The sequence below is a fragment of the Bos indicus x Bos taurus genome, chromosome 27 (assembly GCF_003369695.1).
Source record: "Bos indicus x Bos taurus breed Angus x Brahman F1 hybrid chromosome 27, Bos_hybrid_MaternalHap_v2.0, whole genome shotgun sequence".
In the NCBI taxonomy this organism is placed as follows: domain Eukaryota; kingdom Metazoa; phylum Chordata; class Mammalia; order Artiodactyla; family Bovidae; genus Bos; species Bos indicus x Bos taurus.
In genome coordinates this window covers 13276149-13290019 of record NC_040102.1, presented here as the reverse complement: position 1 = coordinate 13290019, position 13871 = coordinate 13276149, and the positions used below count along the sequence as shown (strand labels likewise).

The 13871-nt window shown below is 40.2% G+C and overlaps 1 protein-coding gene across 15 annotated transcripts in view; it reads right to left on the bottom strand.

Annotated features, from left to right (window-relative positions):
• The window catches only part of TENM3 (teneurin transmembrane protein 3), a 2746241-nt gene that overhangs the window by 449104 nt on the left and 2283266 nt on the right, over window positions 1-13871 (bottom strand). For 14 of the 15 annotated variants that reach the window (XM_027530163.1, XM_027530171.1, XM_027530173.1 and 11 more), the window contains one exon: window positions 2775-3081. In XM_027530163.1, coding sequence (XP_027385964.1) covers window positions 2775-3006 — 232 coding nt within the window. In that variant the 5' untranslated portion in view covers window positions 3007-3081. Of the gene's footprint in view, window positions 1-2774; window positions 3082-3207; window positions 3224-13871 lie in introns of those variants that run through there. The other variant, XM_027530167.1, reaches the window with a different exon arrangement.

The following is a 13871-nucleotide window of genomic DNA, read 5'->3' as shown; positions in this document are numbered from 1 at the left end:
CTACCGCTCCTGCTATAAGCATTCCCTGTATCAAACCACAGGGAAGAAAAAGCATTTGCAATAGTTCTCTCCCCGACCCCATCCTCATCCACCCAATCACAAAATCACGTTAGTTTTATTTTTTACATATGTCTTCAGTCTCCTCCTTTCAGTACCATCAAAGCTGGCTAAAATTGACTGCACAAAACTGCAGGGCAAGGATGACACTAAATTGCCTGCTTTCTGCTTTAGCAAACGCACAGAGGTTAGAAGCCTGAGCACTGGAGGTAGATGGCCCCGGGTTCAAGTCCCCGTGGGGCCCTCACTGACCATGGGATCTCAGGCCTCCAGGCTTGACTGTCTCAACTTGCGAAAGGATCCTGCTCTCGGGCCCCACCTCCCAAGGGTCTGGGAGACTTCAGTGATGGTGCCCACACCTCCCAGCACATAGACGGCAGCGAGGTAAGGAGTCAGCACGCCTTGGCTGTAAATAGCGGTGCGTTCCATTTACGATTTTAATATGATCTGATTTGTGAACATGTCGAGTGCGCTGTAGCACCAGCACACGCTGCACTTTCGCTTTTCCTTTCCCTTCTGCTCTTCACCCTCCTCGCACTATTCCCCTCAGTCTCTCCTGACAGGAGGCCTCTGTCAGCGGCCCGGCTCTCTGTCTCTTTCCTCCGGCCCCTTCCCGCTCTAGTCCTTGGCTGGCAAGGAGCCGGGTAATAGGACTGCCTGGTCCCCTAAGTCTAAGGTTCCAGGGTTTCCACAGATGGTCTCGCCATGTCATCAACAACAGTCTGCACTGGATTAACGCTGCCTGGGAGGTGAAAATTTCAGCTCGCTATTTTTAACCTGTTAAGCATCCTTTTCTGTGCCAAAACTAAACGGCTGCTTGGGGTGGGGATGTGTTTCCTGGGTGCATCATGCCACATTTGCAGCTTTTTTCTCTAATAGTATTCCACAAGGTATTTTTTTCCCCAATAGGTCACTACACAGTTATTTTCGTTATAAAAGGCAAGACTTCATCAGGCTCCCATTACCTGCATGTCTACAGTACCTCCTATTTTTGCAATTGGTGAAAAATATACCCTGATAATCTACAGTAGCTGTATAGACAACATGAAACAAAAAATCGGGTTTAGAATGATCGCCCATTGGACAACAGGGGCTTCCCTGGTGGCTCAGAGGTTAAAGCGTCTGGCTCCAATGCGGGAGACCTGGATTCGATCCTTGGATCGGGAAGATCCCCTGGAGAGGGAAATAGTAACCCATTCCAGTATTCTTGCCTGGAGAATCCCTGGAGAAGCCTGGTAGGCTACAGTCCACGGGGTCGCAAAGAGTCGGACACGACTGAGTGACTTCACTTTCACTTTTCCTTGGACAACAAGCTCAAGACCTTCAATTTAGCAAGAGTACCTATCTCAAATATGTGTTCCATATTTCCTCTAAAAACTGGATTAAAACTGTTAAACAATTTTGTCCTCTTTCATGCAATTTGATACATGTAATTAGTAAGGCAGGTGGGGGAAGGAAAAAATTTAGGCAGTAAGTGGGGGGAAAAAATCTCCCTTTGGTAAATCAGATAAGTCGTCTTGACATAAACTGGTTTTAGGTGAAGGAACGCTATTTCAATCTAGTTAGTATGGCTCTTTTCACAATGCAGAGAAGGAAAAAAACATGCAAAATTTTTCAAATTTTTGAATGATTTATTGCATTATTACTTTTTTTGAAATTTGTTCCTGCTCAGGATCAAACTGAGTCACATTTTCTGTAAGGTGACTAGAAAAGAATGAATATATTCTTTATTTTGAAGTTTATTTTTCCTCATTTCTTGATGCAATTTGCTAAGTGAGGCTAAGCTATGGGTAAGTGTACAATGCAGGAGCAAGGAGATTTTATTAGTAGTGATGTTGCACATATCTCAAGACTATGTTAGAAGAAACAGAATGTCTCTATGTACACTTCCCAGGCTCAGATGGTAAAGAATCTGCCTGCAATGCAGGAGACCCGGGTTTGTTCCATAGGTCAGGAAGATTTCCCTGTTCGGAAATGGCAGCCCACTCCAGTATTCTTGCCTGGAGAATTCCATGGACAGAGGACCCTGGTGGGCTACAGTTCATGGGGTCGCACAGAGTCAGACACAACTGAGCAACTAACACTTATGCTAACTTTAAAGAAGCTACTGTCTTTAACGGTTGGATATCAGAAGGGTTAGGATTGTGAGGTCAAGTTACAGCAGTCACTGCTTCACTGGTTGAACACGCAGGCAGAAAACAAGAGTGTAAAAATGTTCCACAAATAAATGTGAATGATCAAACCATAACAGATTATATTATGGGAAACTAGGATGTTTTAACCTTAATGACCTAGATTGCCCTTGAGTGACAAAATGGAACTCTTCTGAAGCAGGTTCTCCTATAAACACTCAGAAGCAGCTGGGCTGGATGGATCAGGAGATGATCCAGAGAAAGAATAAAGATGGGTTTCCTCACCGACAGTTCTGTTCTCCTTACACCAATTCTAACTAGAAAAACACTGTCTGTGAGCATCTTCCTGAGCCTAGGAGGTGCCCAGATAGTTTATGTTCCAACACTCTGACTGTGTGCAGGAAGGACTTGTGTCTGGGTGGCTTTCCACCTCTAACGTGGAAGACTCTGGGATCACCTAACATCTCAAAGTCTGAATCAGATGCTAGAACATCAATCTAAGAAAATAATCATGGCATCCTGACACTAGCAAGTTAGCGCGAACTAAGCGTGCCCGCCGTTTCACTTGGACAAAGACCTACCTACCTTGTCTGGAGAACTCATCCGCTTCTCTGTGAACCAAATCCTTTACTCTGTTTCCGTAAAGCAGCCGTGAGGAATCGTGATCAAAGGCTTTCAGGGTTTCGCTGGAGCTGTAAGACTTCTGCGTGGGAACCCGGCACTCCTCGTTGTCTGCCGAGGAGTTCGTATAGCGCCGCTCCTTCTCCCGGCGGTTCTTGGTCAGCGAGCAGTAGGGCCGCCGTTCCTTCACATCCATACTTCATTCCTTCCGGGGGCACATCAGTCCTGGCTGTGGCCGGGTTGGCTCAGGGGTCCATCCTCAGTGGTCTGCCTGTGGAGATAAAAGGTGGCATGACGTCAGCATCAGTTCAGTCACTCAGTCGTATCCGACCCTTTGCGACCCCATGGACTGCAGTACACCAGGTTTCCCTGTCCATCACCAACTCCCAGAGCTTACACAAACTCATGTCCATTGAGTTGGTGATGCCATCCAACCATCTCATCCTCTGTCAGCATTATGTTCATCTAAAACCCGATGGCCTCCTTAACCTGGAGAATGGTAGGAGGGAAGGGTGTTATTGCATATGGTGGAAACTCACTTTCCCCCAGAAATGAACACTGGTGAAATCAGTTTAAGGTGTCCTGTCTCATCAGGAAGTGAGGCGTACTTTCTGGTAATGAGTGTTATGAGTCCCTGTTGAAGCTACTACATCGAATCTTCACCTTAATGATGATCTAGTTGCTAAGTCATATCTGACTCTTCTGACCCCATGGATAGCAGCCCACCAGGCTCCTCTGTCCATGGGATTCTCCGGGCAAGATTACTGGAGTGGGTTGCCATTTCCTTCTCCATCACCTTAATACACACACACACACAAAATAAGCTCAAGGTCAAATCTTGATCCAGAAGCTAGCTAAAAACTGGCCTCAATGTTTTCTAAATTTTCCATAATGGAAAAGTTTTCTCCTGCCACATTTTCTTTATTCACGAAAAAATTTTCTTTAAAAAAAAATACTACTTTTATTTCTTTAATCTTTTTTTTTAAGAACAAGAGAAAATTGGGAGCTTCTTAGAAGTGAAACTTTGTTAAGTGCACCGAACATTTATTTTATTTTATTTTACAGACATTTCCTTCAGAGGGCACAGGTATCATGTGTTAAGGACCTACATGTCTTGACTGGTGGCAAAAGTGGATCTTTCTCTCCTATTCCTCTCCTTCAAAAGCATTTCCTCTTGAGAAAATGCATTGAAGCAGCACTATCTTGATATTTAAGGCAATTTGAGTAGCTAATTTGATGGGGTAGTTTCTTGCAAGAGCCAGTAGCAAGAATGAGTCAGAAGAAGCAAGGTGAATGAATAGTGTTTCTTTGCCTACCTACTCTTTTTCTTGAATTTCCTGACAGGGGTTAAGGTGGGCAGAAAAGCCTCTGTCCCTGAAGATGTGAGCCCAGGAGAGGGAGAGTGGCCCAGGGCTGATCCACATTTTAATTGGTCCTCCTTTGTCTTTATTCTTTCTCATTTTGTCTCTCCTTTTAATCTGAAGGTCCCCAAAGGCCTTGTCTTCAGCTCTCAGGCCTTTCCCTACCCCCACTCCTTTCCTAAACTCACTTTTTACTTGACTAATTCCATAATCAACTTGAAACAGTTGAGTCCCAGCGGCCCCTGGTCTTTCTCTGGGGTTCCACGTCCTTAGTGCTGGGACTCATATATAGCTACTTTCTTCCACTTGTAAAGCCCTTCTCCCAAGCAGTCTCTCCCTGTCTCTTCAACCTCAGCCGCCAGGATGTACATTACCCTGCTCTTTCTTGTGCTTCCAACATGGAGTCTCATAGCTAACTCTGATTCACTGACAGTGGCTCAGCTGACATCTGTGCCGACTGTCAACAAGTCTCAATTCTTTCTGAGCAAAATTACAGCTCCTAATACTTTTCACTTTCTCACTTCTGCCTTCTATCCAGTGATGAGGAGATGGGGAAAACTCTAAGCTGGAATGACCCCAGAGTTCCAGAGCCTCTGCGTGAAAAATTTGGATATTCCTCCTGCCATCTCTCCAACTGAACAAAATCCCACCCTCCCATACTGACAGCTACTCCACATGGAGTTTCATATGTCTCTGCTATGATTTGAGCTGGGCACTTAAAAGGAGTTGCTAATATTTTAGCTTAGTTGTTGAAATGTATCTTGAAATCCCTACCTTTGTCTTCTTTTTGATGAATCCTATTTTAAAAAGATGAATTTTTTCACTGACCCCTTCTGATTTAAAAAGACGAATGTTTTTCACTGACCCCTGCTGATTCATTACTCCATTTTTCTCTTTACCAATCCTTCCAATAGCTTTTAATAGAAATTGGATTTCCCTTAATGTAGCTTTCCTTTCTATTTAAGACAATAAATAATTTCAAGGTATGGTGACAGGAGTATTTTTATACAATAGGAATAAAACAGTAACCCACCAACTCACTCTTGTTATTCCAACAAACAACAGTTACTTTAGATAAATATTTATTGAATGACTAATATGCTGAGAACGTATCACTGAATCAAACAACATCCCTGCCCTCAGGGAACACATGCATAGTGAGGGAAACAAATACATTTTTTTTGTAATGCAGTGAATAAATATACCTGAGTTAAAGGAAAATCTTGTTTCCAAAACAGTCTTGCTCTCTTTGGAGGAAAGGTTTATGTAGACTCTTATAATTGTATGATCATCAAAAAGCATTTCACTGACCAAAAATATTGTAATTTAAGCATCTTTGGTAATAGAATTTGGGGATTTGAGGTCATCATAAAGCTTCCATCTGTCACCGTAAATTGACAGCTTTTTAAAAATAAGTATCGCCATATACAGGACTTCCCGCATGGTGCAGTGCTAAAGAATCTGCCTGCCAATGCAGGAGATGCAGGTTTGATCCTGGGGTTAGGAAGATCTCCTGGAGTAGGAAATGACAACCCACTCCAATATTCTTGCTGGAGAATTCCATGAACAGAGGAAATCTGGTGGGCTACAGTCCATGGGGTCACAAAAGGTAAGCACAACTGAGTGACTGAGCATGTATACACACTGCTATTTATACAAATATATATGCATTTTTATACTTTAAAAATAAACTGACTAATGCCAGGGAAAACTAGTTTCTTTCTCTGCTGCAGTTTTGTTTCAATTAGTTAGACGAGGCATTGGAAAACTAGTCCCTTGACCAAATCTGACCCATGACCTGTTTTTGTAAATAAAGTTTTACTGGAACGCAGCACATATGTTTGTTTATGTATTCTCCTGGACTGTGTTCCTGCTGAAAAGACATAATTGAGTGATTGCAACAGAGACTGTAGTGAATTAAATTGCAGTTCCCCCAAAATATATGCTCAAGTCCTAGCCCCTTGTACCTGTGAATGTGACCTTATCTAGAAATATAGTCTTTGTATTAATAGTTATAATAGAGTTAGAATGAGATCATGCTAAATTCGCATGGGCTCCAACTTCAATGACTGGTTTCTTTATACAGAGAGAAGAGGGGCGTTTGGATACAAAGAATTACAAACAAACGAGAAAGGAGGCCAGGTGAGGATGGAGGCAGAGATTGAAATAAGCCTAGTGATGCCAAGGGCTGCCAGCAACCAGCAGAAGCCAGACAGATGCATGGAACAGATTCTCCCTAGAATCTCAGAGGGAGCATGGCTCTTCTAACACCTCAATTCCATACTTCTTGCCTCTAGAGTCAAAAGAATGAATTTCTGTTGGTTTAAGACACCAAATTTGCGATATTTTGTTACTGGAACCCTAGGAAACTAACACAGAGATCTGATGACCCCATAAAGTCTAAAGTATTTGCTGTCTGGCCCTTTTAGAGAAAAATTGCCAATGTTTAAGTTAGACCATACATGTTTCCATTCTATCTTTTTCTTTGTCCCTTTGGATCTTTGAATGTAAAAGTATTTTCTTTACTATATAGTTCATGATACAATTTTTTTTTTCAGTCTCCCAAATCAGATAAATCAAAAATTGGTAAGTTCTTCAAAGTAGTAATTTGAACATTTATCAACAGTGGCAAAGATGCATCCTTGTAGCGATGCTACCCGTGTTATAAATCAATTCTAATTAAACATTAATAAATTAGTACTAGATAATTTTAGGTATTCTTGAGTTCTATAGAATATCTCTAGCATTAAATATCTGACTTTTCTCTATTTGCGAAGCAATTTTAGAGTGCCATGGAAAATCAAGATAGAGTATTCAAATACACACCAAAGACAAAGACATTTTGAGCTTAGGGATTCCAAGCAATAAAAAATCCTTAGCATCTCGCTTTCCAGTGTTGCAAATGGCTCAGACTCTTCAAGGATTTAATTTACACTGTAACGTTTGCAACTACTGATACGCTTCTGATGGAAGTCAGTGAGTTCAATATAACTTCAAAAGGCAGTTTTCTGCATTATCTCCAGCACTCAAAGCTGAAGATGAGAAGGTTAAAAAAATGCCGCTGCTTAAGTGGCGCTAAATTGTTAAAGCACTTTGATGGCAATTGCACAGTCCTACCCAATGAAGAGGGTCGCTGTGCGCATAGTCAGCATAAAGAGGTTAATGAACAGGACCTTTGCTTCATCAGTGGGTGGGAGCTTTGAAAAGGTAGGAAAACTATTAGAGAGAAAGGGGACCAAAATTTTTTGGTTGAACTGGCTATATACTGGCAAGTATATGACAATATCAAACTGATCTGGTTAATTTTCATGAGTGCCTTGAAAAACCACTCAGTTACTACACATAGCACTGCTCTGAAAAACACAGCTGGCCTTAAGCAAATATCATTACTTGGCTATTTGTTTTTCCTCAGTATCTTGCAAAGTATTTGAAAGATTCAATCAATGGGCAGGTAGTCCTGATTTAGGGACTCTAGGTATCAAATCTTCCATTTTAGATACATTATTTCAACATTATTTGAAACTTGGCCACAGAACTCAGGACATTATCACATTGTATCATTATGTGTTCCTAACTCCAAAGAAATATTGTAAAATTGTATCTTTAGGAAGTAATCTGATTGTAACTGGACTTCCTATATTTTTGAAACCCTTGCTGCCAATGATTAGAATCTCTCAGGCTGCTGACAAAATCATCTGTGCATCTAAAATTCTGTAAGCTTATATGTTGATACAGCAACTGAAATAGAAACAAATGTCCAAACCCAAAGGATTAAGCAACCTTTTGGTCAAACTCACTCTTGCTCCCATTGTTATTTATTATCTGTAAGGATTACAAATTCCTGAATATTTCCCTGAATATCTTCTGCATAGACTGCCTCCTCACTTAATAATAGTTTGGAGAAGCTCCCCAAAGGGATGAGCGGATTTTAGAGAAATGCTCATTTACTCCAGCACATTTGAAGTTAATGATACAAATTAAATTATTTGTACACAATACCAAGAAGATTTTGCCTTTTATTATTCATGACTCATATTTCCCCTAATAAGCTAGTATTTATGATTTATTACCAGTTATCTTAATCCAACAGTAAATACAACTTTGCACACCACAAGAACTTCAAAATGTTTCCTTTACTGAATAACTAGATTACTGTTACTGAACACAAGATGAAATCAATGGATATTGTTCAATTCAGAGGAAATTTTGCTTCCTGAGACAAATTTATAAATCAAAGAATTGGAATAATTAAGTACAAAAATAAAATCATGTTACGGTGATTTTTAAAATAATGCTAGATTCAAGTACAACTAAAATGTGAGCTTACAGTTTCAAATAGAAGAACACAAGTGAATCTCATGTTTGAGACAGAAATTAAAACAGAAACCAAACTGAAAAATATAGGGAATGGAGAGTGTATCGTGAGTAACAAAAGTGGTGCTTACTGAGAAGATACAGAAATAAATATAGTGCATAATTAGTGGTTGACAAGATTAGAAACAAGAAAAGTCGCTTTCTTGACACAAGACAGGAGAGAAAGAGAATATTTGATAGTGATAATAAATAAGAAGTCAACTTCTGCTTCCAGCCAACATGGAGTAACTAGAACTAGATTTACCCTCCTGTCTAAAACAGCAACAGGGGCTACTCTTGCAGTCTAGTGGTTAAGACTCCATGCTCCCAAAGCAAGGGGCCTAGGTTCATCCCCTGATGGGAGAACTAAGATCCTACATGCCACAACATAAAATAGCATGGCCTAAACATAAAATAGCAACAACAATAAAGTAGACAAAATACATGAAACAAAGCTTTCAAAATACGGACCTGAAGAAGTGAAGGATGGTGAATTTTGAGAAAGGGAGACAAATAGGTGAGCCCTTGATTACCCTTGCTCACTGCCTTGAAAGAGTTTCTAGGCTGTAGCACAGGAAGGAGGTGCCCAGGAAGAGCTTAGCTGACTTCCTAAGCTACAGAGACAGTGCTGAGGCACTTCTGTAGTGGTGCAGCAGTTAAGACTCTGTGCTTCCAGTGCAGGGGCCCAGTTCCATTCCCAGGTGGGAAACTGAGATCCCATATGCAGCAAGGTGTGGCCAAAAAGAGAGTGAGAGAGAAAGCGAGAGCTGAAATTTGGTAGAACAGATGGTAAGAATTTGCAGGACAAAGTATTGAAGAAAAGGAGTTGCATGGGAAAAAAAGTCTGTAGAGGGTCCTTCTTGAGAATTCAGCAGAGTACTGACCAGCACACGCATGTGAGGGGACCACTGGAGGCCAGGGAAGGAATGATTTGGAAGGGCTGTAGCAGAGTTGCTCAACCTTGGCATTACTGACATTTTAGATGGAAAAATTCTTTTTTGTTGGGGGCTATCCTAGGTTGTTTAGCAGCATTCCTAGCCTCTGTCCACTAAATACCAGTAGCAACCCTAGCTATGACAATAAAAAAAGTCCTCAGACATTACCAAATGTCTCCCTGGGGCAAACTGCTCCTCTAAAGGACCACTGAATTATAGGGAACAGTACTCAGAGCTCCAACAGGGCCAAGAATAGTGTATAGTTTTGCCAGACTAGAAAAAGCTCATAATTTATTAGGCAATGTACTCACAAAAAAGTCTTGCTCAGTTGTGGGGAATAATTAGCACTAGACTAAACATAGTTCTGGTCTCAGTAAAAAAAATTCTTAAAAGCAAGACCAGAAAGGATCAAAGTGTTTCCAAGCAGCTTAACTGTCCCATAACAAAGCTTAAGAATATTAAAGGAATAGAAAAATAACCCACACTCAACAAAGTAAAAATTCACAACGTCTGTCATTCGATCAAAGAGTACCTGGCATGCAAAGGAAAGGGAAAATAATGAGGAGAAAAATCAAGCAATTGAAACCGACCCAGAAATGACATAGGTGTTAGAATGAAAAGACAAGGACATGAAAACAGTTATTAGAACTGTATTCCATATGTTCAAAAAATTATATGGAGACACAAAGATAAAAAAAAAAAATAACCAAATCAAACTTCTAGAGATGGAGCTACCATGTCTGAGGTGCAACATACACTGGATAAGATGGATAGCAGATTAGATATTGTGGAAGAAAAGATTAATGAACTAAAGTTATAGTAATAGAAACTATATGAAACGAAGCACTGAGAAAGAGTAAAAAAAATAAGTAATCCTCAGTAAGATGGGAGACTACTTCAAAAGGCCAATATATCAGTAGATGTAATTGGAATCCATGAAGGAGGGGAGAGGAAAAAACAGAAAAAATCCTGAAGAAATAGCAATCCAACAATTCCCAAACTTGGCAAATGCTATAAAAACCCACAGATCCCAGAAACTCAATGAAGCCCAAGCACAAGAAAAAAAACATATGCCAACACATTTGATTAAAATTTTTAAAACTCAATAATAAGAAATAAGTCTGAAAGCAGACACAGGAAAAAGGCACATTCAATGCAGAGTTTCCCACTGGAAATAATGTAAGCAAGAAGACATTAGAGAAATATTTTAAAGTACTTAAAAAGGAAAAAACAAAAAACCTGTCATTGTAGAATTCTATAAGCCATGAAAATATCTCTTAAAAATGAAGGCAGAATAACTACTTTTTCAGGCATATTAAAGTTAATCACTAGTAAGACTCTCATTACAAGAAATATAATGGAAATCCTCCAGGCAGAAAGTGACATCAGACAGAAATATAGATTTACAAAAGGAATAAATAGCCCTTGGAAAGGTAGTTATATGGTTAAATACATAAGATATTTTCTTATTAAATCTCTTTAAAAAAAGAGATGACTAAACAAAAATCATAAAGTATTATGGATTTTATAACATGTGTAAGTCAAATTTATTGCAATAGTAGCACAGAGGAAGGAGTGAATAAACAGGAGTATAATATTGCAAGTTTTTTATACTATACATGAAGCAACATAATCCAACCTCAAGGTAGGCTGTTATACTCAAGATGTATTCTTTAAACCCCAATGTAACCACTAAACAAAACTGAGAAGGATAGCCAGTAAGTTAACAAAAGAAATAATGGAATCGTAAGAAAGGGAAGCATTCTTTACAAAGAAAGAAGAGGAACAGGGAACACTTGGGGCAAATGGAATACAAGTAGCAAGATGATAGACGTAAACCTAACTAAGCCAGTAATCACATTAGATGTCAATGATCTAAACACTCCACACAAAGCAGAGATTTTCAGATTGGAATAATATAAAAAAAGGTCAACAAAGAGCAGACCACAAATCAGGTGGGATCTCAGCCAGGGTGGAATATACTTTAAAACAATCCACTTTGAGAAAGAAACCATAGATTGTATCAGTTCATTAAAGTGAAATATCCAGATTAAGCAAATCTATAGAGTCCAAAAGAAAGTAGACGAGTGATTGCTTAAGGCTGGGGCTTGAGGAGAAATGGGAAGTGAATGCTAACGGGTTAAGGGTTTCTTTTGGGGATGATGGAAATATTCTCAAACTGTGGTGATGGTTGCACAACTCGGCAGATATACTAAAAACTGTTGAATTTTGTACTTTAAATGGGCGAGTTGTATGGTATGTGCATCACACCTCAATAAAGCTGTTGTACTTTTCTTTTAAAAATTAAGAAATAAGACCCAATTACATGGTGCTTCCAAGAAATATACTTAAATATAAAAATACAAATAGGTTAAGAGTAAATGGAAGGAAAAGAGAAAACTAACTGTATCAATAATTGCATTAAACACAAATATAAATGATCAAAACAATTAAAAGGCTGCTGCTGCTGCTAAGTCGCTTCAGTTATGTCCAACTCTGTGTGACTCCATAGACGGCAGCCCACCAGGCTCTGCCGCCCCTGGGAATCTCCAGGCAAGAACACTGGAGTGGCTTGCCATTTCCTTCTCCAATGCATGAAAGTGAAAATGAAAGTGAAGTCGCTCAATAGCGTCTGACTCTTAGCGACCCCATGGACTGCAGCCTACCAGGCTCCTCCATTCATGGGATTACAAAAAGGCAGAGACAGTCAGATTGGATGAAAGAGCAAGACAAGACCAGCTGGAGAAACACTCAGCAGCAATTGAAAAGAAGGCAATGGATCTATTTACATGCATTGACGTGGAACTATGCCCAAGGCAGTATGGCAAGTATAGGTGTTAGTTGCTGAGTCCTGTCCAACTCTTTGCAACCCCATGGACTGTAGCCCACAGGCTTCTCTGTCCATGAAATTCTCCAGGCAAGAATACTGGAGTAGGTTGCCATTTCCTTCTCTGAGGGATCTTCCTGACCCAGGGATCGAACCTATGTCTCCTGCATTGCAGGTAGATTCTTTACCGCTGAGCCACCAGGGAAGCAGAGTATTCATTTTTTTTTTTTTATTCATTCACCAAGCATGTCAGGCATGACAATAGGTTCTGGGAATGGAGAGATAAACAAAGCCTAGTCTCTACTCTCTTTTGTTCTGAAGGAGGGGATGGAATTTAAATGATGCCACACAAGTAAATCTACAACTGAAAATGTAGCAAATGCTGCAAAAAATTGCAAGTTGCTAAGAGACAGAATAGAAGGTAGGATTGGATGGAGACTGAGAGACAAGAGAAGGAGAGATCTTATGTGACATTTAGGCTAAGAACCATTGCAGAAAGGGTTTAGCCTGATCACAAGTATGTGACTCAGAAAAGAGGTAGAACAGACCAGGCGGAGAGAATGTATTCCAACAACACATGGGGGGAGGGGCTGGTGGACAAACACCAGCAGGACTGGGGCAGAGAGAGAGGAGAGGCGTGAGATGAGTCCAGAGGGCACCGGGGCCCAGAGGCAGAGCTTCGCAGGACTGACTCTGTGCTTTCACCCCCATATCACCAATAATGGGTGACCACTGGAGAGCCATACACAGTGCGTTTGACATGATCCATCAGACTGACAGTATGGAAAGATCCCTCGGGCCAAAGCATGGAGCACAGGGAAAACGGAGGTCTGGAGCAGAGACGGGAAGACTTGCTGGTAGAATTTTGCAGAAATCCAGGCAAGACGTCAAGTGCTTAGACGATGGGCCTTTTGACGGTAGCGGGCGTTTAGAGAGGTGGATGGATGGGAGAGAGAAAGAGAGCACCAGAAGACCGTGATGGGCTGAAACGAGGGTGAGGACAAGGAAAGCATTGGGGATGACCCCTAGGCTGCTGGCTGGAGCAGACTGGGGAGGAGGGACATCTATCAGGACAGAGCGGGCAGGGGGAAACCCCACAAAACCATTTAGTGCACACTCCCAGTTCTTTTCTTTCATTTAAAACAGACACCATTAGGCAGTAATCTTTATTCCTTGTAGAAACTAGAAAATACAGAAAAGAGCAAAAAAAAAAAAAAAATTATTGCTCACTTAATATTTTAGTTGCACCTTTTCAGATTTTTATATGCATGTGTGTTTATGAATATATGTGTAAAATATAATTTATAATTTAATATAAATGATCTTGCAACAAATTTCTACTTGACATTTTATGAACAGCTTCACTGAAGTAGATATATTTATGTTGTTATTTTAAAAATGATAAATTGGAAGCTTGTTCATTTAAAATTGAAAATTATTCTTAAGGCATAGATAGCAAATACACAAACTTAGAAAATGAAACAAATAGGAGCAATATACTAAAATAGCTACTGAATAAGTGTGAATACTGGAAAATTTTTAATTGGAAAATATATAGAACAGTGCCTGGGGCTATAAGAAAAGT